The sequence below is a fragment of the Canis lupus genome, chromosome 8, assembly GCF_011100685.1.
Source record: "Canis lupus familiaris isolate Mischka breed German Shepherd chromosome 8, alternate assembly UU_Cfam_GSD_1.0, whole genome shotgun sequence".
Lineage (NCBI taxonomy): Eukaryota > Metazoa > Chordata > Mammalia > Carnivora > Canidae > Canis > Canis lupus.
Genome location: NC_049229.1, coordinates 11791927 through 11818213, shown reverse-complemented (window position 1 = coordinate 11818213; position 26287 = coordinate 11791927). Strand labels below are relative to the sequence as shown.

The 26287-nt window shown below is 39.2% G+C and overlaps 1 protein-coding gene across 5 annotated transcripts in view; it reads right to left on the bottom strand.

The window, feature by feature from the left end:
• Positions 1 to 26287, bottom strand: part of AKAP6 (A-kinase anchoring protein 6) — a 480944-nt gene that overhangs the window by 210149 nt on the left and 244508 nt on the right. For 4 of the 5 annotated variants that reach the window (XM_038544457.1, XM_038544460.1, XM_038544458.1 and 1 more), the window contains 2 exons: positions 10180 to 10276; positions 8872 to 9038 (listed from right to left, as the gene is read on the bottom strand). In XM_038544457.1, coding sequence (XP_038400385.1) covers positions 8872 to 9038; positions 10180 to 10276 — 264 coding nt within the window. The remainder of the gene's footprint in view (positions 1 to 8871; positions 9039 to 10179; positions 10277 to 26287) is intronic. The other variant, XM_038544461.1, reaches the window with a different exon arrangement.

Genomic DNA, 26287 nt, shown 5'->3' with positions numbered 1-26287 from the left:
AAGTTCTTACATCAGTAAAGTGAAAATGATTATAGGAGTTACAACTGCTAGTTCTGTTGGGAAAAATAAATGAGGCCATCCGGGGAAAAGGCTTGTCCCAAACCCAGAGCATAGTGAGCCCACTCTAAGTGCTAACCCATTAGCAGGGTGTTATATACACACACACAAACACAAATGGTTACACAATAATGCCTAAGATGTCAAAAGTGCAGAAAGCTTTTCTGACTTTGATTTCCAGATCTAGAGAAAGACAGAAAGAGAGAGAGAGACAGAGACAGAGATGTAAAACCATAAATGTCCAAGAAACGGACTTGGGCAGTTAGCTTCAACTACATTTACTGGACACTACTTCCTTCTTTTATCTTTCTCTCTGTACCTTCTTTCTCCTACCCTCTCTTTTTCTTTGTCTTGGTCTCCTGCTCTAGGCTTTCTTTTTTCCCTACCGTTACTCAGCAAGATCCATGGCCTTGCTCTGCCCTGCAGGGGGCAATGCGAAACAAGTGTTGGCCTCCACAGGCCAAGCATAAAGACAGGAAGGCACCACCCCAACCCAGTGCAAAATGTCTTCGAAACTGCACTGAGACGGCTCCCTGGGCTCTGGCCCAGCAGGACCTCCAATCTAGTTAACGTTTCCTGAGAAACATTAACCCTCATTTAGGCGCAGTGGGAGGTAAGACTAAGAATGTTCTGTGAGTCCTGGTGGCAAAGAATACTGGGTTACACTGAGAAAAGATCTCCATCTCTCTTAACATCAGCAGCACACAAATGGCTAGATTGCAGCTGACTTCCAAGGAGAAGGAAAAAAGCAGGATGTGGATATCTCAGACCTCACTGGGTGGGAGAGATACTCTGGGTGTGAGAACGGTTAAACAAACGTTTGGAGTATTCAGGGTGTCAAGTGCAGGTGTGTGTACATTTGGAAGCTGCTGTTTTATAAGAAGTCCTAGGTGACTCAATAAACACAAGAACCAAAGCAGAGTAATCCCGTTAGCAGGGCTCTCCTCAGCTCAGACTGCTCCCCTGCCAGAAACAACACATTCCGGGGGAAAAAGGGTAAATCATACACTGAGGTAATTGTTTCACACCTTCAAAGAATTGACCTATTAACGTCAGTGTTTTGGGAAACAATTCTGTATCTTTCCTTCCGTTTTATGCTTAAATACTTATGGTTGGCAATTTTTGGTTTTTGGTTTTTGTTTTTGAAATGTTGACCTCCACTATGTACCAAAAAGTCCCTCTTAATGTATTTACTATATATTATCTTTAAAATAGATCACGCTGAGTTACAATAGAATGTGAGTTCTGCCAATAAAAGAGGGCTGCTTTCCACTGAATGCAGCTCTGTATACAATACCACACATCTTTGCAACTCTAGGTATTATAGATTCTGAGATTAGGCACTGTTTGGCTAAATACGAAAAAGAAAATAGACTACCTTCTCCCATCAATGACATTTCTCTGTGTTGGTTAGAGACACCAAAGAATTTCATTCCCAGATTTTTGCTGAGCCAAACTCTTCTACCTTCAAGGCCACCACCGACAATGGAAACATAAGTATAAAAAAATTAAGATAAGCTGTGGGCTCACATATCATATAGACCATGCTAGGGATGCCCATTACCTGTCCTTTGACCTAGAATATATTTTTATCAATCTCAAATTGATAAAAAATTCAGTCACCTCATTAGAGTGGCAGATCATTTAAAGAAATTCCTCATCTTGGATCCACCCATACATCTGATAATATGCAAATTTAAGTGCCTCAAGGAGATTAGAGGAACTATCTTTTATTGGATTCTATCATAAATTTAGTAACTACAACTGATCTTCAAAGAAATAACTCACTTTTGTTTCTGTCTTTCAAAAACACTTTTGAAGAAAAGTTGCCCTTCTGATAACAAAAAAAGCACTACTGAAGAATCCACAGTAGAAGAAAGGGCTCTCCCTAGGTACTGCATATCAGGACTATGTTTATATAGTTCAGCAGAAAAGAAACTGGATCAGATACTGGCTTATAGGAAGAACTCTGTGTGAAAGAGGTGGAATTGGTAATGCATTTACTACTCATTTGCTTGCATCAAGAACCACATTCCATTTCAATCTGCCAACATCCTAATTAAGATGATCTGAATCTTAGGTGATCTATTATTCTAGATCTGAGATAGCCCAATTTACATTAGACAAGATGTTACACTGTGTGCTTACACCGAGATGATAAGACCACTGTGCATGTCTTCCCTCACGTCTGGCCCAGCACTGGGCAAAGCTCTCTGTCAGCACTCAATAAATAATGGCCAGGCCTTTGCCTATTGTCTTTCTCTCTACCACTTTAGGCACAATTTAATCTTATTATATCATATCTGATTCCTTTCGACACATATAGCTGTGCTCCTTTTTCCATGAGGAAGACAGCAAAGTATCTCAAGTAATTCTACATGTATGTGTCAGTGTATATGGGACTAGCAACATATAAATTCATTACTTGAATGCTGTTTCTAAAGATCTTATATTTAAAAACATGTTACCTACATCAGCTTTTGAGCCGGAAAAGGAAAGAATATAAAGGCAATACTTTGGAAGCATCAAAATCAAATTCCATTCCACGATAATAATATCCAGCTGCAATATTACCCAAGAGACACTATAAAATACAGGGAAAATATCATACAAAGGTACTCTCCAAATCAGCTGCTTTCTCTCCACTTCAGATAAAGAAAGTTACCATAATTTATTAACATAATACTAGGTTAACACTCCAGTGTCTGATAAACACACAAAAAAATGTGTATTAATGTTGGACTTGTTCTCCCTAGATATCTGAACAAAGTCCAGGTTGTGTTGGCAACATAACCAAGTCAGAAGCCACACATACATCCCTTCTTTACCACTATCTAAAACTGTCATTTGTAGGGCTGAGCAAACTTATTTAAGAAGTGTTCTTAAGCTTACTCTAAGTGCTATTGGTGAGCAATAACATGGATGACCTTCATAGTCTGATATCCATTTCCAAAGGGATGACAATCTAAGATGTCAATCTAAGAACTTCAAAGAAAGCAGATAAATAAGCACAACCCTGGAGTTCAAAGCACCCAACCTTCTGTCTCCATTCACTAAGGAAATGAAGATATTCGATGGAACCCAGGCTAGGTCACCCTTCTAGTAGCTGTAAAGTTTTCTGAATTTACAATAAAATCTTCAAATATTTTTTGTTCTGGAAACTTGTCTATTAAAAAAAAAGATTTATTTATTTGACAGAGAAAAAGATAGAGAGCAAGCATGGGGGGAGGCGGTGAAGGAGAAAATCTCAAGCAGACTCCCTGCTGAGCACAGAGCCTGATGCAGGGGCCCCCCTCTCACAACCCTGAGATCTCGATCTGAGCCAAAATCAAAAGTTGGATGCTAAACCGACTGAGCCACCAAAGCGCCCTGATAAACTTATCTGTTTCTTTAAAGAGTACAAAGGAACTGCTGTGTGATTACAGTGATGCAAAGTTTGAGATGTCACATTAGGGACACACTGGGCCCGATTCTAAGACAACTATAATGATGGCTGAATAGGTGAAAGGCAAAGAAGCAGAAAATAAGAATATCTTAAAGGAGGCAATGTGCAAAATACTAGCAAGAATGCTTTCTTGCTTTCAGGATTTTTGTTTTTTGCCTCAAAAGGTCAAAAGAGGAAAAAAAAAAAAAGGAATGCAGCCTTTCTTAGGTGTTGGGTGTTCAATGTTTTGAAATCCTTGCAGCTATACACCATTCAAAAATTTAACATACTGAAAGCCTAGTTTTAGCTGATAAACTTTAACCAATCTATCTTAAAATAAAATACATAATTACAAGCATATATTCAATTCTTGGAAGTGAGTGCTGAAGCTCTATTTCTAGAACTGGTGAATTCTGTTCTCTATTTCCATGTATAAAAGATCTCGCAGTCCTGGGAAAACACTTTTTTAAAAAATGAAATACAACAAATAAGGTATGCTGTCGAGTCCTGGGGGAGAAGTTTCCCAGAGTCTTTGAATTTCCTCCTATCCTCCTTCTTTACAAGATTTCTAAGACCTAGTCCTTTTCTGCAGTCTCTCAAACAAGGTAAAAAAGAAAAATACCCCCTAGATATATTCTTTAGATTTTCTATTATGCTTCTCAAGTTCCCAGTAGCTTCTGAAGTAAACTTGAGATGAATTCTGGAGTTTTTTTTTATTATTATGTTTTAATTTTAGTTCTCTTTTAGGTCTAAGATGAAATAGATGATCATAACTGCTATGCTTGGAGATGCATTTCATGGCACAATTTGTACGTGACCTAAGCAAGGTCACGTCATGGAAAGAGAACTGACATGATAGATAACAAGTCAAATCCAAGCTTTTAGTCTTAGACAACTTTAGAGTAACCTATTTAAGCTTGCTCTATGTCATGCAATACGGCAAGAAAATTTTCTTTTTAAACAGTACATAGTAGATGTAGTCTGTACAGAGTTCTCACTCTGGTTTGGATTGTGTCAATAACAGATATATGAAGAATTACTGCTCAAATCACTGATCATTAAGGGTTATTTTTTCATCCACATTGTGAGCCTTGGTGCAGACCTGCAAGCCAGCCTAATTCTCATCCACAATAAGATCCCATGTTCCAGCCGAACCACACGTTTTTACACCACAAGATCTCTGCACATGTTTCATGCTGACAAACATCCTTTCCACCCCTCATTTTAAACATCAACTCCCCTCTTAATCTTTCTTTTGATACTCCCAAATAAGCTCATTACTTCCTTCTCTGTGAACTCAGAGTGCTGTATACCTATCTTTAGTAGAATATATCCCAGATTCTATTATAATTGTTTACTCTCTCCACCATCAGAAATGAAAACTTGTCCACTGACCCTTATCTAGGATTTCCCACATGCCAGGCACTGTTTTCAGTGCTTCAGTTATGTCAACTCTTTCATCTGTATCACAACCTTTTTGCAGAGGATATTATCACTGCTTCATTTTACAAATGAGGAACCTAAGACACAGAGAAGTGATGTCGCTTTCCCAAGGACACACAGCTAGGGAGAGCCTGGAGTTGAACCCAGGCAGTCTGATGTCCCTCTGAGTCTGAGCTTTCCCAAATATTCTTTGTGTTTGCCGCACAGACTAAGGGAGGCAGTTCACGGATATTAAACAGATAAAAAGAATAATCATACTGATTTTTCTGTAGTTTCCTAAGCTTAAATTAGAAATCTATTACCTTTGTCTTAAGTTGATTTCACTTTCTTGCCTACGGAGAAGTTCATTTGTCCAGAGAAAATTCAGGCCAGAAGGGGCAAGAGAGAACTAGTTGAGAGGTAGGAGGCCTGGGGTTTTGCTGGCTCTACTAGGTCAGAGTCAAACTCTGCACCTCCCTCAGCTTCCACGGCTGCCAAAACCTACACAAGTCCCTCCAGGAGCTGCTCGTAGATGTACGACACTGTGCACACAGCGTGACACAGAATGCTTGGAATAGAAATAGTACTAACGGAAACCACTTAGCCTGTTTTTTGTAAACTGATGGGACTCAAGGAAGACACTTTTACTTTGGGGATGATTGAAACAGAGAAGTTTTTGTCATTGTTTCTTTAGAAGTGAGGCACTCAAATCATGGAGAACCAGATATATTTATTCTTCCTCCTGACCTTTAAATTTATATCTCAAGTCCTCACAGATAATCACCACCTATTTTACCATTTAAATCACTTCTTAATTCTTGTATTTTGTATACCTTCTTTATTTTTCTGATTAAAATAATTTTTACTCATTGTAGAGATTTAGAAAGATATTTAAAAATACACAACTATTTACATTATTTAAGTATTTTAAAGAACACAATCGCAGGGACGCCTGGGTAGCGTGGTTAAGTGTCTGCCTTCGGCTCAGGGCATGATCCTGGAATCCTGGGATCGGGTCCCACATCGGGCTCCCTGCATGGAGCCTGCTTCTCCCTCTGCCTGTATCTCTGCCTCTTTCTCTCTGTGTGTCTCTCATGAATAAATAAATAAAATCTTAAAAAAAAAAACCCACAATTGTATATTATAGGACTTACCCAAAGTTTCAAAATTCTCTTCTAAAACATTATTTTAAATGACTCTATAACCTTGCATTAGGATAAGATGTAACATGATTTAATTAATTGGTCCCTGTTTTAAACATTTTGATTGATATCAGTTGTTTGTTATTATAAGCAACAAAGCGATAGATTTTCTTCCACCTTGTCTGAGGATCCTGGTCATATGAGAATCCTGTAGCCCTTGCAGGAAAAGGGCCTTATTGGAGCCTACAGGACAATGTGGTTCTCTGGGAGCTTGTGGAATGCAGATTATGGGGCCCCAGCCAGGAGGTTCTGATCTCTCAAGGTTGGGCCTGGACAAGTGCTCCTCTTTTTGAGAAATGCTGACACTGCCTGTCCTTTGATAATACTTTCTCTTTGTTGGGTTATCTTCTTTATTCCCACTCAATATACTCCCCTACAAAATGAGCTGGTTTCAAAGTCAAATTCACATTGGGTCTGGTGAAGAGAGCTACTATCCATTTTTAGCCCAGTCTTTTATTAATTTAGGTGATTGAGCCATCTCTGCAGTTCCTCTTTGGTACCTCGCCACCCTAACTCCCATTTACCCAACCCACCCACCCATGTTCCATACTACAGCCAGGAACAGCTTTTTATGCTGCAAATCAAGGATGTCATTTCCCTCCTTACTACAAAACCCTCCCCTGTGCTATCAGAGGCCACCCAATGGCCTATGGTTCCCTCAAACCCTTCTGTCTCTCTCTCCAACTACATGGGCCTAGTCATAGAATTTTGCCCCCTCCAAGAAGCCCTCCTTGATGCCCCTGATCTAAATCACTTCTCCCAGCCCAACCTCTAGCTGCTCTCTTTTCTTTCATAGCACATCACCATCTATAGAGGCATGATTATTAGATTAAGCCTGTCTCCCCATTTCACCACAAGATCCATGTGTGACACAGGCACTGAAACTAAATGTTCATCACCACCATACCTGGCCCTAAGCAGTGCCAGTTGAGAGGCAGTACTCTATGTGGCAACCTACATAGGCTCTGGGGCCAATCAAATTCAAATCTGAGTTCTACTACTTATACCTGTGTGACCTTAGGCAAGTTACTTAATTTCTCTGTGCCTCCATTCTCTCCACTGGGGATCATATGGGACTAACCTATAAATTTGTTGTGAGAATTAAATGAAAGAATCCACAGAGGTGCCATAGAACCACATCTGGTATGCAGATAGCTTTTTAAAAGTAAATAATCAGTATAAATAAATAGGACACAACAGACTTTAGAGCTGTGTTTTTTCTCATCATCACCCCACCTCCACCCCAGCCAAAGCATTAGTCCCTTCAACTTGTCCCTGCAGTCTGTTCCTTGAAAGGGCCTACTTCTGCCCTGAGAAATCTGATGAATACATTCTCCCTTCCATATTATTAGTTCCAGCTTTGATCCTTTCGTCACGTCACTTCCTAAAATGTGCACTCCTGTGCCAAGCCACTGCTCTTCCTTCCTTCGAGTATTTCCTGAAATGTGACCTCCTCCAAGGAGCTTTCTTTAAGTGGAACAGAGCTCATCATTCCATTCTATGTTTCCAACAAATAAGTTAAAGGTTGTTATTTGAGGTACCAAAGTCATAAATCTTCTGAGCTCTTCACTGGCTGCATGGTCTCACCATTGCTGGGCAGGTGGGGTTTCTCCTCTGCCTGCACTTAAGAATGTAAGTCTACGAAGGTAAAGGGTTTAACTTGCTCTGTATACATTTAGCACAATGCCAATCCACATGGATGCTGAATAAATGTGACTTGATGATGATTTAATTACTTTGTCCATGCCTGGAATAGAAACCATGAACTCTTAAATCTGTTTTCCCCCACACAGCAATGTGTTTCAAGGCTGAGTCTATTATGAGACTGGTTTTCTGCATTTACTTTCAGAAGAGAATAAATACAAAAGAAAGAGAGACCACGAGAAAATACCGAATTAATAAAATTATTTTCCACATCATGAGGTCAAAGATACCTTTAGAACAGCAGTGCACTGTATTAAAAAATACACTTAAAGTTTAATTGCTTATGCTTTATGGGTTATTTTGTAAATCTAAAATAGATAACCAAAACATGTCAATACGCATTTTTAAAGTACTTGTTGTATTCGGTGCATGCACCATTATGGAGAACTTACACTCAGAGCAAAAAGATTTGTAGCAAAGCATATGACCTTCTTCCCACTACAATGACCATCCCCTAATTAGGCAATGCATCTGATAGTCATTAACAGGAATGAGATAATGAATCACTTTCTCTCTTCTTTGTTAATTTGCTGTAACCAAGCGGCTAATGGATGTCAGAGCTGAGTGATTGCACTGATTATAGTGATTTATAGTTGCAAAAAAACAATTTAAAACCATTCTGATTATTCATGTTAAAGATGCTTTATGTTTTGTTTACTAAATGTTTTATGTCCCCCTTTCTCCTACCTTTAAAGTATCATCCCCCTCCTACTCTGCACTTTTGACAAAAAGACCTCTTCCTGGAAAACTTGAAAGTTGTAGCCTTTTTGTTATTATTATTATTATTGTTTTAAACTAAGCCATTTCATTTTATCTTTCTATGTCTCTCTAGAGAGAGAGAGAGACATAGATATAGATGTATAGATATATATAGACATATAGATATGTAGATAGACACACACACATATGTATATATATAGAAAGAGAGAGAGATAGAAATAGATATATAAAGTTTACCCAGTAGAAACAAAAAGCCTTAGGGGTAGAAAGAAAACTTCAGTGGTGCCTAGTTCAAAAGAAGGCAGAAATGAGAGGAAATCAGGCAAACTTCAAGCCACTTACCTTGGGGCTTCCAGTCCCTTCCTCGCCCTCCACAGACACATCAGTAGCCAGAATCTCAGCTTTGATGGTATCCAGAGCCCTGAGAATCCAGCTGTGTTGTCGTTTGATTTGCCTCTGCAGCTCCTTCCACTGGCTTGCAATCATCCGCAGCATATCCTTCAGCCCTTCTCCAAAATGAGGGGAAAATACAAGTTACAGACTGGACTGCATTTTTACCCAGTATTGTCTTTTATCCAATAAATTAGATGAATATCCCAAATAGTAAACATAATTTTAAACGACGATTACCATCACCTGCCATATAAGCCTTTGTCCCTGAGGAGAGGGGCCAGGGATTTTTGCCTTCACACAAGGCATAAGGACCAAAAATGGGATAACCACATAACATAGATGCATGGTTGGGAATCGACTTAGCTTTAGTATACTGGCTAAAAAAAAATGCATGTCGAACAAAAATCACAATGTGCAAAAATGACTAACATGAAAGCTTCACATTCCAAGTAAAAGGCCCTTTTGTGTATCTGTGTGGAGACCTTATAATGATCAGAAAGATGTACAGAAATAGGCAAAGTTAATGCAATGAGCAATATAGTAAATGGGCCAGAATAAGACAGCAGTCTTTAGCATTAGCATGTCCGATTAATGTTGCTCTTTCCTTATTTAGCTGTAGTAAGCTCAAAGCAAGAGTCAAATTATAATTCATCCTGTCTTATTGCCTTTTACTACCAGGATAAGTATAACCAAATGACAAAACTATTTTTTATTTATAATCTGTTCTTCATAAATACATTAATACCGGGTAAGAGTTGGTTTAAGGCCAAAACTCTGCTAATGCAATGACCAGCAGAAAACATGCAAAATGTTCATGTGTGCGAATTGGCAGGGAAATAATCGGATATATCTGGACTGCCTGCCTTATATCTGTAATGATATCTATAAGTACCCTAATGCATATGCATTATAACTATTTGCACAATTCTCATTCATTATCTTAACGTTATTTCCAGAGCACCTACATCAAAAAGCATGTCAATGTGAAGTTTTCAGGAATGTGATTTCAATTGAAACTCTGGCGAACAGCAAGCCCAAAATAAAATGAACAGACCATTTGGAGGCAGTATTTCATCTTATAAGTATCACAGCATTGTATGCAGTATATGAAACATTTATAAATCTTGAAGGTCAATCTGATAATGTAAATATTAATAATACATAAGGAAGTGAATATATGCAGTAATTTACAGCAATGCTTCTTCATTCTTAATAGTCTGGAGACATAAAGGCTTGCAATATTTCAGGAGGATTTACCTGCTTTGTGAGATGCAATAAGCTCGAGAAGTTGGTGTCCTTCCTCCTCCACAGCTTCCTTGAGAGCACAATGACTGTCTACATTCAACTTAAAACTCTGCAAGGAAAAATATGAGCATCAAACCCTGGCAAGGCAGTTAAACATAAAACATCCATACAAAATTACTTGCTACTTTTTATCAAGAACCACACAGCCCAATTTACCCAATAGACAAACTAATTTGCAATACTAAAAGCTATTGATATTTGGGATCTGGGCTCAAAATGTTTCCATTAGATTAGCAGAGTGCATCTGTTTGGAAACAGCTGACAAATCTAGAAATTCATTAGGTTTTTATGAAAAGTCACATCCCGTAGGCTATATCAGGAATAGCAGTGTTCTATAAAATACACTGAATTTCTACCAGCACATATGAGCTCTTTCCTTCACTTTTTAAAAATGTTAGTGATAGCACTATTTATGAAACCATAAAAAAATTGGCAGCATAAAATATATTAGCCTTATGTGCACATATATAAATCCATTAATATAGTAAGGGTTGGATTCAGCTGTTTCTCAGATATCACACAAACCAGAGAATACCAAGGTGGAATGAAGTGCTGTGCTGAGGAGTCAAATGCTCTCCAAATCTTTGATTTTTTAAAAGCTTATTTCTTACAGTGTGACTTGGTCTGAAAAATGAATACATCAAGCACATCGGGGGCATTTTCACTCACGACAGTCATCCAAAAACTAAAAACTGCTGGCTAAATCCCAACTCAGAGCCATTTCTTTCGGGCAGCCTTCTCTATTGCTTCATATGGAGTTACCTACTCCCTTCTCTGTTCCTTACGTGTGTTTGTACTACAGAACTTATCATCTGTATTCTGCTTTATTTCTATACTTGGCTACCACATTTTAAGCAATTTTAAAGAAATACTAGTTGCACATTTATCTCCAATGCATGTCACACACAAGATGTTCAATAGATTTGTAGAAATAATGGATATCTGTCTAACTGAATCAGTAACACTCTCTGAGAGGAGGGCTTCCATTTAGATATTTCAAGAAACATGGGTGGTTTTCCAAAGATTTTCCATCTCTGGCATGTTGTAAGGCATTCCAACCACAAGGAGGTCCAATGGAGAGTAATCATGGTAACCAATCTCCTGAATCAGTGGTTAGTCTTCAGGGTGAAAATCAATTCCTTGAGTTGACTAATTAGAACATGAATTTAAAATACTGTGTGTCAAATATTGGCTTCTCCATGATGATAGGGCTCCAAAAATACAACATATTTTGCTCTTACTGAACACTCATTGAGCAATAGCTGTTTGCACAGCACTAAGCTTAGTATTGAGAACATTTAACAGAAGTTCAAGATGATACAGACCCAGTTAGAATGTAATTTGGATGAAAGGGGTTAAACCACCATAAATTGTGAAATTAGGTATTCATTCATTTAGAAACCATGCATCATGCCTGTTCTGTAAACTGGACAAAGTGACAGGGATTTAGGGGGGTTAAAACATGGCTTCAAAAGGCAATTAAACGTGTTACTAGGAGAACAAAGTATAGCCTCTAAGTTATCTTAGATGTTCAGTTGTGAATCTGGGCTCCCTTTTTCTTAGTGGAGAAAAGGTGGTCTTTTTAAAGCTGAGAATAAAAAGCAGATTAAAAGAAACTGAAAATGAAGGTGATAAAAACAGACAAATCAGACCATGAATTATAAAGGTAAGAGATTTGACTAAAAAAATTTTTGACTCCAAAATGAACTATTTCATCTGACTAGAGGCATAAGAAACAGTAGAGTTTTAGCCAAATACAACAGAAAGAAACAGTATTAAGTTTCCCCACAGGCTGTTCACTCTAGTATTGTCCTCTTTCAACTACAGGTATACAGTTGAATAAAATAAAGTATGGCAACGTATGAGAAGCCTAATGCCTTGGTCAATACAAACAATATGATATCTATGAAAAATTAAATATTTATTATTTGATAGCCAAAATATGGCTGCACGTACTTTTTGTCACTGCAGCAGAAATCCTCAACTCTGAAACCATGCCATGTAGAGTAAGGTTCATGTATGTTTCAGGGAAGAGGGACAAAGAAAAGAAAAACACTTGAGATCAACAGGAGAGTGCCAAAGTTTAGGAAGAAACATGTTCTACAGATTTCCTTAAAACTGTAAATTTAGCCTAGTACTCTCTCTGATTCTCTGTTTACTTACAACAGACTTGTGCTGAATGGTTAGTAATCATGAACTTCTGAAGAGGTGCATCAGGCTTATGTCTCAGAGCAAAAGAGAACCTAAGGACCTGTGAGTAGGTTGGATAATTTGACATAATTGAAGCCAAGAGTATAGAATAGATGCAGCTGGGTCTGGTTCTGCCTCAAGATGATGTGGAAGCATTTGATTAGGAAAGAGGAAAAGATGAGGTATTCATTATTAGGAAAAAGATAAGCTGATAAGCTTGATGCAGTAGAAAAGACTCATTTAATATATCTATTACTCAAATGGCACAATATTGCTTGATTTTCAGGTGCACCCATTAACCATTAATAACATCACCTAAGGAATTCACAATGGGCCTCTGAGAAGGCAGCTATACAGGCACATTAACAAAATTGTCAATGAAATTTCTGACTGCTAAAGGATTCTGTAATAAGCTCTCCCCCTTCTGTTCCTACCTTATTCCTAGGGAAGGAAGCTTAAGTGAAACAGTTTTATTTTCTTTCTTTTTCTTTATCTGACACTTCGACACATATCCATTCTGTGCTCCTCAGCAATGCCTTATATCCCTCCACAACATCCACAGCATTCCCTGAAAATTCAGGACATTCTCTGAAGATTTAATTTATGGCAACAACATTGTCATAGGTGGGTACCGTGTTCCTAGGTCACTGACTACATGAAATTCCTTAAATATGAGTAATCTGGGTTCTGTGAGACTCAAGATCTTTTTTAATGTCCTTAAAGCAGCATGGGGGCACCTGGTGGCTCAGTGGTTGAGCATCTGCCTTTCGCTCAGATCATGATCCCAGGGTCCTGAGATCGAGTCAGTCATCAGGCTCCCAGTGGGGAGCCTGCTTCTACCTCTGTCTGTGTCTCTGACTCTCTCTCTGTGCATCTCTCATGAATAAATAAATAAAATCTTTAAAAAATAAAAAATGAAGCAGCATGTAATTGAATGTCTAGAAGATAATAACTAAGGAAATGGAAAATGCACTCACTGAGACAAAGGAGTGGATTATCAAAAAGATAATACATCAGAGGCTGACCAATGGGTATTTCCATCCCTGCGATCTCTAGCTTCACCAGTTTAGATAGATCTGGGTGCATTACTCCTTGGCAGGATGGAAATTTGGGTGAGCACACTGATTGTACTTTGACCATGACCAGACTTCACAAACAAAATACTGCATCTAATCCCCTTCTATTCAAATTTCTGAAGATTCCCCTTGGATGAGAGTATGGCAGTCATGTAGATGCAAAATGAAATCTAGGAAATGTGTGCCTTGATGGACAAAACTACGACAAAGGTGAAGAATGATTACTCATGAGGACTCGTAAGAACAGATAGGAATCTCCTGGTGCAGGAAATAGTAGGAAAGACCATAATCACATTCAGAGGCTTAAAGATCCTAAGTGGCTCAGTCTTAGTGGCTTCGTATGGTGAACACAGACTTTGAATCATCCAATGAAATACTGTTAATGTCTGCACGTCCATTGAGGTCCATGAGTTTTGAGATGCTGGTGAACAATCAGAAAATCCAAAAAAAGAGTTATTAAGTCTTTCATGACCAATTTCAGTTTCTTTAAGGCACAAATTAGTATATATTTATTGGGTAGTCTTTGCCAGGCTTATAGATACAAAAGGTAGCGATACATAATCCTGGCATAAGCATCGTATAGTCTCTTGGGTAAAAGAGATTAAACAAACAAACAAACAAAAAGCCAGTAGCCTTATGTGACCCAGCATAGCATAAATGTGGAATGAAGGTTTGGTGTATAATAGAGTGGTGGGGGCAGCCCCGGTGGCGCAGCGGTTTAGCGCCACCTGCAGCCTGGGGTATGGTCCTGGAGACCTGGGATCGAGTCCCACGTCTGGTTTCCTGTATGGAGCCTGCTTCTCTCTCTGCCTCTCTCTCTCTCTCTCTCTCTCTCCCTCTCTGTGTGTGTGTGTGTCTCTATGAATAAATAAAATCTTTAAAAAAAAACAGAGAGTGGTGGGACCTTAAGCAAACTGAATAGTAATATGCCCTACCCAATGAGATTTTTTTTTAAAGTATCATGCTAGCCAAGTAAAACCAAGACTGTGGGCTGTATTCCATGAGTGTGGTAAATGCCGATAGGTGCTGTGGGATCCCAAGCTGGGTGCCAGGTTCTGCAGAGCCTTGCAGGGAGCTTGTAGAAAAAGGAATAATTTTTATGTGGGCCTGGAGATGCTGTTTATTGTAGCAGGAAGTGGGAAGCCTTGAGCAGCTTGGTGTGGCTGGGACAAGGTACAAGTGGGAGAGGTGGAAGCCGTGGCTATACATGCTATTTAATTCCAGGGGCCATGAAAGAGGCAAGAAGATGTCAGCCACATTGGAGAGTGACTGGTGTAGTTCTGTGTTCTAGAAAGATCTCTCTGGCTGTTATGCAGAGTTTTTAAAAGGGCAGACTGGAGACAAGCAGGCCATTGAGGAGGCTGCGATGATAATATAGGCCAGATGTTTCTGCATGCTCACAATTTTTTTAATTAAAAAAAGGTATGCTTTTCTTCTAAATGAATGAAAGAAGAAAAAAATGGAGAAAATCTTCTGTCTTTTTAAGTTTTTCTCAGTATGTGAGAGCAGCATGTGCCAGAATTTAGTTCTTTGGCTGTTCTGATGATAAATACCAGAGGTTATTAGTCAGGAGTCTCCCAATGTGAAAGACATATTGAACTGATGAACTTTTACTCCCACTGTCATTTTAAAGAGATGGTATATATGCTGATGAATAAGGCACTTGATGACACTTTTTCTTCACACAAAAGATTTTTTACTACCCTAAGAAAATGAAAACTTGCTTTTTTTTTTTTTTTTTTAAACAAGGGCAAGAGGAAGAATGTGTGTTCAATCAGAAAAGCAGAGGCTTAAAAAGTCACCTGCTACCTGCCTCAGGCCATCTCCACCAGGGCTCCACTCTGAGCCATGCCTTAACACCATCCTGTGCTCCCACTGGGGCTCTTGCTGAGGAAGAAAGCCCCAATCCCCTGTGTTGAGCCTGGCAGATCCTCTTCTTCCCTCCCAATGCCATTGACAGAGGATGATCATCTGGTCTTCAAAATATAAAATATACCTTCCAAATATCATATGTGCCAAGAATTGAAGGGTTTTTATGAGTAAACATTTCTTTGTTTAAGAACCTCTGGAAAAATTGACAAGGCGCTATCCAGCCATTCAAGTGAAGATTATGAAATCACATGAAAAATACACAGAACATATTACAAGCCAAAAAATGAAGATTCAGAATTGCACCCGTGATAGCAGTAGAGCTATGTAAATGAACACTCCCGGCACATGGGAACAGAAGACCTTGGGGAAACACAATGAAATGTTAACATCGTTTGTGCAGAGTAGGACTTAGAGTTAACAGAGTCTGGTCTCATGGAATCAGTTCTCAGTGCTTCGCCGTTCTAAGACATATAATGAAAATAATACTAACTTCTAGGTTATTGTAAGAATTAGAGATAATGATTATAAAGCACTGAAGCAATGCCTGGAAATAAGTGAGACTAAAGAAAAATCGTTACGACTTTTAAGTTCATTTTCTCTATTTTCCGAATGTGTTCTGTGGTAAATGGTACCTTATGGCAACTTCAAGTGATGAGTAGCGCCTACTGTTGAGGTTCTCCAAACTTCTTAGGTGCAGATACCACATCCTCTTCGCTTTAGTGTCATCACCCAGCACAGGCTTGCCCACAGGCACACCAAAACATACATGTTGCTTTCTGAGTTTTGGGGCAAAGAGTGCGTGGACAGAGAGGCCAGTGATTTGGGGCTTCCTCTTGCCTCGAGTGTGTGCTCTTGGGCGAATCATCTAACCCTTCTGGGCTTCTGTTTCCTTACCTACAATCCAGGCATTTGGACTACAATGCAGGCATTTTCCAGTCCTTGGACACTTTGATTTTATCTTTCAGCCAGGCAGTTAAGGATAGGTGGCTTGGGAGACATTTTATTTATTCTAAACTAGAAAATTTTCAAAGGGGGAAGAATCCCAAAGGCCATCTAACTATTCATCTACCCCAGGGCAGCTCTGTCTCTCAACCGTCCCGGGCAGATGTGTTCATTCTATTTTTAACATCTCCAGGGAAGTTTCTTCTGACTTCTCATCCTGAGTCCACAACATTTCTTCTCAGGAATTTAAGAGCTCTGTGAAAAGCAGCACGAGCTTCAAATTCTTTTGCCAAGTCATCTCTCCAGTGGAGGAGTTGGAAATCAGAAACACTGTGAGAATATGCCAACAAAATCCACACGTCCAATCAATCACCAGGCCCTGCCAATTAATTTCTTCATCTTCAACTCTTCCATATTGACTAACACTGCCCAAGATTCAGGCCCTCATCATTGTCCCTGCCAGGTTGACTTTGACAGCTTTTGGTTATGGCCTCTCAAAACTACATTTAATCCTTATTTGTGGCGTGTCTCTGAAGGTGCAGGCATCGTCCTAAGCATGCAGGATGGGGCTGCGAACAAGGTAAATACAGCCCCTGACCTCACAGAGCTCACAGTCTAATGGGGTGGAGGATGTGCATCTTATAAACAGGCAGTTGCAATTGATTGTGTCAAGGAGGCCATGATATCATGCAGGTGCTGGTGACAGCATGGACTCTGGAGCTGACAGCCTGGGTTCAAACCTCAGCTCCTCCATCAGCCATGTGTAACTGTGGGAACCCCTGGGTACTCAGTTTCTTCCACTGTAAAAAGGGAGAAATATTAGTGCCTATTTCATGAGATCGCTGTGAGGAAGAAATGCCTTTTTACCAGTAGAACACCGCCTGGCATATCATAGTCACTCAATTAAAACATTTGGTTACACAGAATGGCCTATCTCTAAAACAACTCTGAAAAAGGTGCTCCTTCTCTTAAGGTCTTTTAATAGCTTCCCAGAGGCATGACCTATAGAGCCCTCTAAAATCCCAACCAAGTTCGCTTCTCAGGTCCCATGTCTACCTTGAAATGTGCCTGAACTGCTTCAAGTTTTTCAAGTTTCTAGCATACACCAGCCATCTTGCTCCTCTGAGATCCTGCTCTTGCTGGCACCCCTGGTAAGGAGGTATGGACAGTCCTCCCCTTCCCTGGCTAAGCTCTACTCATTCTTTAAGATTCATCTCAGGTGTCAATCGGTCTAGCAAATTTTCCCTGTCTTTCTTCTATCTTCCCAGTTTGCACATTCTCTTCAGTATCACCAGTACCTCTGCAGAGCCTGAACTGCCACTTGCTACAATGTTCGATAACTAATGATGTGCTTGCTTCCCATCCACGAGTTCCTTCCCACTCATTTTTGAGTCCACAGTGCCTAGGACAGTGCCTGACACACAGAACATACCTAACAAATGTTGGGGAACAAATATTCAGACCAAAAACATTCCAAGTAGCTTTCAAACTGCATATAGCACTTGGGAGATATTGGTACAGTTGCTCTTTGCCTAGAAGTGGTTGATAAATGTCCCCAAATTTTACTCAGTGAACACCATGTAAATGAGCTGTCATGTTCCTTTGCTTACAAAATTACTTGCCAATTACACTTAGATGATCTCAGTGTAATTGCCATGTAAACTGTACCCTGGCTGAGATAGCCCAAATCATCAATTTAACTTTACCCTTTCATCATATGGTACTTACCACGTAATTAAATAAATGGTCAGCCACCACCACAATTGTGTATCTCCCCAACCAAATGAAGTGGCCACATTTGTCACTGATTTATCAGTTATGACAATATGCAACACACTTCCAGGTATACTATCAGAAGCTTAAAAAATTTAAAAGCACTAGGTACTCTTGAGAAAGAAGCTCCAAGTTCATGAGAAAAAAGATAAGCATTATAAAAACTTTGTTTTCCTCTTTAAAAAAAAGAAGGCAGCACTAAGATATAAAGACAAAAATCCTCATTCTTCCTGAGAAGACCTTCTTCCTGAAACCTGAGATAATAAAAACATCTCCAGGGATCCCTGGGTGGCTCAGCGGTTTGGTGCCTGCCTTCAGCCCAGGGCATGATCCTTGAGTTCCAGGATCGAGTCTGCATCGGGGTTCCCTGCGTGGAGCCTGTTTCTCCCTCTGCCTATGTCTCTGCCTCTCTCTCTCTCTCTCTCTCTGCATGTGTGTGTCTCATGAATAAATAAATAAAATCTTAAAAAAAAAAAAATACATCTCCAAGCATTTGAAGGTGAATTTAGCTCTTCAAACAAATCACAGTTTCTTTCAAATAAACAGTTGCATTTTGTGTGTGTGTGGAAGGTAAATGTATTTTACTAAGGTTGACATTCTTTTCTGATAGACTCACTAATACCTTATACAAAAATTAGATACATGGGAGAAAGATCCTAAGTGTTGACAGTGCCTCTTGGTGACCAAATTTTAATTTGCTTTTCTGGATGCCACCTCCACATCTGGCACAGGTAATCACATTGACTTCCCAGCGTGGCCACATTAGGCAGAGTGGAGTCTCAAACAGGTTCTGTCTAAAGGGACCACTTGACTTCCAGAATACACTGCTCTGAGGCTCTGATTGAAAAAGAGGTCAATGCTGGCCCAAATATCGCTCTACCCCCTGCAGGGGAATAATTGATGTGCAGCAGCCCCTACAGATGTGGAGTCACCAAGGTGATGGATGGATATAAGTATATTATTCACATGTACATCTGCTAATATACAGGTCCCAGTGCAAACACCAAGACTTAAGAATATTATGTGGATTTAGGACAATCCCTGAAGGACTCCAGTTCCATTAAAAATTTGTTTGGCAGCCTGGGGCAGATCTATTCCAACTCCCACATGTTTCATGCATTTGAGAGGGGGAACCAAAATGCTTTAAAAATAAATTTAATAAATTTTGTAATGTCAAATCATTAACATCCTGTCTAGTCATACAGCCTTCGTATTTTGAAATAGCAACATTAACCTGCAGAATCTTTTTAAACCTTTCTAATATCGGAGTTAATATTTTTGTTTTCAAAAAAAAAATCTTCCTTGTGTTTTCTGCCAAAGGGAATGAATTACATCCTGAAAACAGGAAAAAACATTTCAATTTTTTCCCTGTATAGGCATTTCTATTGTCACAAATATACCAGACAATACCCAGAAAGCTCTGTGACCAGAGTCCATTTTTGGTTTGGAAATAGTAGAGGAAATAATTTAACTCACAGACATTCTCAGTGATTGTTTGCTGATTTACAATACTAGTTACAATGTGCTGCCTGTAATGGTTGTAACACTGCTCTTACAAATGCTCATTCATTCATCTAGCAGATATTTTTAGTACTTATTATGCACATACAAGGCTGGGTGTCAGAGGACACTGCAAAGAGACACACAAGCCATCCCCTCAAGGAGGTGACAGTCTGGGTGGATAGGGAGAAATCCAACTTCTCTAGGGGCACCTGAGCTTCTCACACCACACATTCTTCTCAGGTCTCCAACAAAAATGCTAACGATTCCCTCCAAATGAACAAAGCATCATCAAATACAACATGTTTATTTGATCTTCACAACAATCTTCAGCAGATATGACAGGCATTTTTCTGTTTCAGATCTGTTTCAGGCCTGAAACTCTTAACTTTAATATCACTTATATTGAGTAAACTGCTTCGAGATTCCAAAACTCCATGTCACCCGGTAGGTAAGTGGGATCTGCACATGGGCCTATACAAGAAGAGAGGCAGGAGGTGACAGCACCCTGGCTTAGAAGAATTGGGCCACACCCTGGCTTTTGTCTACACAGTGTCCTGTGGCCTGTGCGTGAACCCTCACAGTGCAAAGCCAGTCTGCAAATATTCTCTTCAGCCCCTAAATAGGAAATGCTTAATAAACAGAGTGTTTCCTTGGTATCCTAATGTAAAACAATCATTACATCTTAAAAAGAGCAATAAACAAAATAATAAATTAGTAAAATGTCTAGCCACCAACAATTTTCAAAACAATGAGAACTGCTGGGTATCACGGCCCAAGTCCTTAAACTGAATCAGGCCCAAAGTATATCCCCAGGTGCTCTGAACAGTTCAGGAATCCTTTTAAACTGAAAATGGAAGACAATACTATTTGTCTCCTAGATGCACAGAATTAGTTATGCAAGTGAAGGAATGTGGTCCAGGGCTCCTACGTGTCCAAAATGAGCTTCCTGTCCCCACACATCAACGCCAAAATGCCCGCATGCTCATGAATTCCCAACAGAGCTTTCCATTCCCAAGCTACCAAAGGAAGTAACTCAAGGCTGAGAGCTGAGTATTTTAAATCCCCCAAAGAGAAGTAATGCTGCTCCCCACTAAATTCTCAGCTATTCACCTTAAACTGATGGGAATCAAGGGGAACGAGCAAATGGAACTTCAAAGCTCCTACGAGGCTACTAGCTCTGCTCAGCAAGGCTGAGGGAAGTGGCAGCCAAACTCACACACCTCAGTCTTTTGAAGTCTAACTGACAGTCTCCCATTAGCTGAGCAATACAGTCGCTGCTGTACAGTGGCAGCTGCTAGGCTTCTGAAGCTTGGCTTTCTTGGGCCAGGACTGCCTGTCATCTCAGCAGAGGATGGTAGCCAGGGAGAGGTGGGCACCAGGAAGTAGGGAAAAGGAAAGCCCATCCTCTATCTCTTAACTTGGAGCAATGAAAAATGGAGCAGAGGCGGACATAGAAGGGTGAGCAAAAGAAAAACAGCTGAGCATCTTCGGGGAAACTTTCTTGTATGGCTAAAAACTCCGCGAGAAGTATATATTTTTTTAACGAAACAAATGAAACCTATTTAATAAAAAAAAAAAAAAAATACAATGTAACATGAAGTTCTAAATATATGTGATAAATGCATGAAAGTGTGTGGAGATTTTATTAGCCAGGAACACTACCAGTTTAATCCAGTTTGTCTTTATAAGTACTTAATGACACAGGAAGATTTCAAACCCTTCAAGGGTACCGAGAACAGTAAACTCTGTCTGCAGGATTTGGTGCTTCTGCGCCACCTTGTGGTAGCCCCCTCAAATTGCAGGTACTAATCCTGAAATGAACAAGTTCTAGAAGGTGGGCTTTACAAGCTACCCCTATAAACACATACTCAACCTCTGTACACACATAAACATGGGCTCTACTCACTTTTCTAGGCCTGTAGCAACATCCATCCCTAGATTATTACACACTTCCAGTCCATGGGGGCCCAGAAATGCTTCTACAGATAAACACTAATGGGACAAAGAGGAGAATTTCAACTAATGTGTAAAAAAAAAAAAAAAAAAAAAAAACCTGAATGCTCACTACAGTATTATTTGCAAAAGCATAAATAAGGTCATGGCTTAAATGGCCATCATCATGGGAATGATTAAATAAATTGTGGCGCATCCACTCAATAAAAAATTAAGGAGCTGCTAAAAGTGCTATGGGTAATAGATCTTCATGCACTGACAGAAAGAAGTCTGAGATATCTTTAGATACAAACAGCAAGTCATTGAATAGCATGTAAATATGAATTTTAAAATTCTTAAAATGTATGCACCTTTATATAAAGAGGTCCAAAAGGATATAGAACAGACTGTTTATGCAAGTTATCCAAGGGAGGGTAAGACTTTTTCCTTTTATTTTTATGTTTTTTTTATTTGAATTTTGGTTTGAATTATTTTCCCAGTGAATACAATGTTTTTCTTTAACGAGTTCCATAATGTCAGCAGCTGCATGAAAGACAAAGTTTCTTTCACCTTCAGCACATGCTCCCCCATGGTCACCAAGCTTTTGTAACATCTGTCCCCTCTTTCCCATGCAAATCCTTCTTGTAATGTTCACGTTCCCTAGTTTCACACACCCCCAAAAGGCCCTAGAGCTTTGGGCCCACTCTACACAGAGAAGCTTTCTGCCAATTTCCACACTCTTCGATATATTCAAGTCCTGGTTAGATTTCTGTCCGCTGGCAGGTAGCAGGCCTCACTGTGCTATTGTCAAGGACATTAGTTGCCTCAGGGAAGATGAGGAAAGATGAAATAGACACTGCCATTGAGGCTTCTGACCATCCAAAAGAGAACATCAAAAATAGAACTCTGATCCATCCCCCTGTCATCTATCCCCTCTCCTCTGTTCTTACCTACCTACCACCTACCACCTAACGCTGACTCACCTCCTCTCCAGTTTTCTCATGGTTAGACATCACTTCATCCATGCATTCAACCACAGCCTCCGTGATCTCAGTCTTATTCTACCCATGCCTAGGTAAGCAAACTCCCTGGAGCACACTGGTCTTTCCAGGGCTGGAATCTGAACGTGCTTTTGAGATGGGTAGAGACCTGTTGCATGCTTATCAGCCTGACCTTGAGATCTCCTGAACTCTTGATTCCTCAAACTGTGGAGATATCCATGTTCTTTTGGAACAGAATCCCCAAAATAGTATCCTTTTAACACACTTTCTATTCACATCACAGACCAAGGACTCATTTCCTTAATATATACAAAACTCCCATAAATCTCGAAGCAAAAAGCCAATGACCCAACAGAAAAAAATAGGCTAATAATATGAACAGACAGTTCTCAAAAAAGAAATACAAGTGACTCCTAAAAATATGAAGAGGTACTCGACTCCACTTAAAACACAAGAAATACAAACTAAACTACAATGAAATGCCATTTGTAACTATCAAAGGGATAAAGATCACCAACGTGATAACAGTTCAATAGCAAGCATGTGCACATGGAGGCATTCTCCATGCCCTGCTGAGTATAAATTGGTACAATCTCGATAAAGGACCATTTGGCAATACAGAAAGATTGTAAATGTATATAACCTTTGACACAGAAATTTCATATATAAGGTATTTATCCTAAGGATATACTTACAATGATGCAATGTGATGAATATACAAGCAGATACGCTGAGGCACTGTTTATAATTTTAAAAGGACTGCAGCAACCCAAGTTTTCATCAATATAGAACTAGTTAAGTGAATTATGGCATACTCATAAATGGAACACTGCAGCATTCAAAAGGATAAAGTAATTCTACATTTGCTCTTTTTGAATTATTGGTAACATAAGTCAAGGGAACAAAGTTAAGTACACACATGCATTTGTTTTCAAATACCTTGAATACTGAAAGAATATAAAGAACCAAGGAATACTGGTTGCCTCAGAGGCAGAGAATGGGTAACTGGGGGGACAGAGGTAGGAGGCTTACTTTTGGCTTGCTACCTTTTTATTCCCTTTCCTTTATTTACCATTAGAATTTTGTGTTACATCCATATACTCATCATTAAAAAAAAAACAAAAACCGCACACCTTTAAAAAAGCTGATAAACATTGTCTGTAACCGCATCTTTCAAATGCTATACTCAAATCCATTTTCCATTATGCTCATAGTTATCCTTTCTCTAAGCCATGGACCTCATCCATTTAATCTATGTCAAACTGACTCTACCCTCATGTAGAATTTACAGTTGATTCATGTTACTCTACTGTTTTAAAATCAAATCAAATCTTCATGGAGTCCCTTTGCTCTCAGAGAAACATTCAATCCATTAAAAAGACATTCATCTCCTTCACCATCAGCCCCAATCCTACAAGACCCCAATTCAGTTTCAGCCACACCAGATGGCTCACCACACCTCCCTAACTTACCCATAAAATTTCCTCGCATCTCTTCTCCTCCCCTCTCTATCCAAAAAAATCACAAATGGCCTATGAGGTCTACATCCAGTTATTTCTTTGAGCCTTCCTTACTCTCAGGAAGAAGAAGAAAAAAAATTTCTCTCTGTGTTCCTATCAGTACTTTGCTTATCCTACGAGAAGTTTACTGTTCAAAATTATATTACATTTACCATTTATGGCTCTATAGATGACTACATTTAATCTATGGTCATCTCTCTTAGATTGCAAATCCCTGGAAGAAAGAAGCCAAACTCATTTATCATGTATTCCTAGCACCTACATAATTGCCTGGCATGCACAGGTGCTGGATAGACGAACTCTTCATCACCATTTCTCCCCATGTTTTCTTATTCATCAAACTGAATTAAGAGCATTGTTCCTCCAACGTTATTTCTATGTGGCTGGTTAATGTTTGCCCAGTATGACATGGTATTGCCTGTGCAAATTTATCTCCCAAGTTTAAATCATGCCCTTGTGCTCTATGGTGTCATAGACTTTGCATTCTCCTACTAGATATCTGATTGGCTATGGATTTAAAAACTGCTGTTTTCCTGCAACTGGTTTTATACAACGTGGTGCCCATTTGGTGAGTTAGGCATTCATAAAAACAACTTGGGAGATCAGAGTTATCTTTTCAGAAGCAAATATGGACATGAAATGAAATCTCTAGAGGGAGAAGTTGCTGTCCTGCTCTGATGCTTTACTCATAAGCCCTCTAAGTCTGAAGATATTATAAATTCTCTTAGGGGAAAAAAAATCTAAATAGTCTGCCCAAAACTATTTATGAGGCTTCTTTAAAATAAAAAAATATTTTATTTATTTTTTCATGAGAGACACAGAAAGAGAGAGAGGCAGGGACTCAGGCAGAGGGAGATGTAGGCTCCCTGCGGGAAACCCAATGCAGAACTCGATCCCAGGACCCTGGGATCATGACCTGAGCTAAAGGCAGATGCTCAACCACTGAGCCAACCAGGTGCCCCTATGAGGCTTCTATTTATGATGCATTGAGTCAAAAATGCAGTTTTTTGTGACTTCTCTTTCTTTAGCCACTAAGAAAGATAAAGAGAGAAACAACCTAAATGTCCATCAACAGGTGAAAGGATAAACAAACTGATAAATCTATACAATGAAATACTACTCAGCAACCAAAATGAATAAGCAGTTGAAACATGCAACATCCTAAAACTAGGTGAAAGAAATCGGGGGGTGGGGGGGGAGATGAAAAAGAGAGACAGAGGACACATATTGTTTGATTCCATTCATGTAAAATTCTAAAAAGTACAAAATAATCTTCATAGTAACAGCGGATCAGTGCTTATTTAGAGATTAGGGAAAGGCGGGAGAGAAGGTAGGAAAGAATTATAAAAGGGTGGTGAGGAAGCCTTTGGAGGTGATGGATATACTCACTATCTTGACTGTGAATATGGTGTTATGGCTGTATACATTTGCCAATTTGTTGAAAGTTTTAGATGTATATATTTTAAACATATACAACTTATTGTATGTTGGTTATACCACCATAAAGCTGTTTTAAGGAAAAAAGTAGACAAAGGTGAGGAAGAAGGGAATCTGTCCAAGAGCATAAGTATACAATCTGTTTTAAAAGTGATTTTCAGAGAAGAGGGATGCTCAATACTCACAAAATACCTTTCCAGAGTGACATTTCCCTGAGAATGTCATTTTCTAGGAATTGTTTTTTGAAAGGAGCAGCCAGGTTGCAAGCAGATGATTAATTATCATGGAAAATCATTGATGTATCATTGCAATTTCACAGTATTTCTTACAGTTAAAATAAGGCTCCTTCATATCTCTCATAAAGGTATTGTGAAGCTTTAATTGATTTGTGTTGGTAAAAACCCTTGGTTACCGTCATGGAAAATAATTGAATTAAGTATCAAAATATAAATGTGCAACTTTTGTTATTGTCTTTACATTTGTTTTCTTTACAATAATCACTGCAGGGTGCCAGTTCTTCTAACACATTGTTAAACCATGGAAGACACCAAACTCAGGGGCTTGCATGTCTGTTGATTTAATGTTAAATTATAGAATCTATAGAGGTGTTTAAAGAAACTCGTGTTTAAAGAAACTCATATAACTATCTCTACATACTGGATAATCTTGTAGGTACCACTTGCCCACTCAGTGAGGAGCAGTAATGACTTATTCAAGTTGAATTCAAGGATATAAATCTCTGAGCTTAGTTGTATACTCTCTTTATGGGAAGGCAGGCATTCTTTGCCTTCTTTTGAGAAGAATATTAACTTAA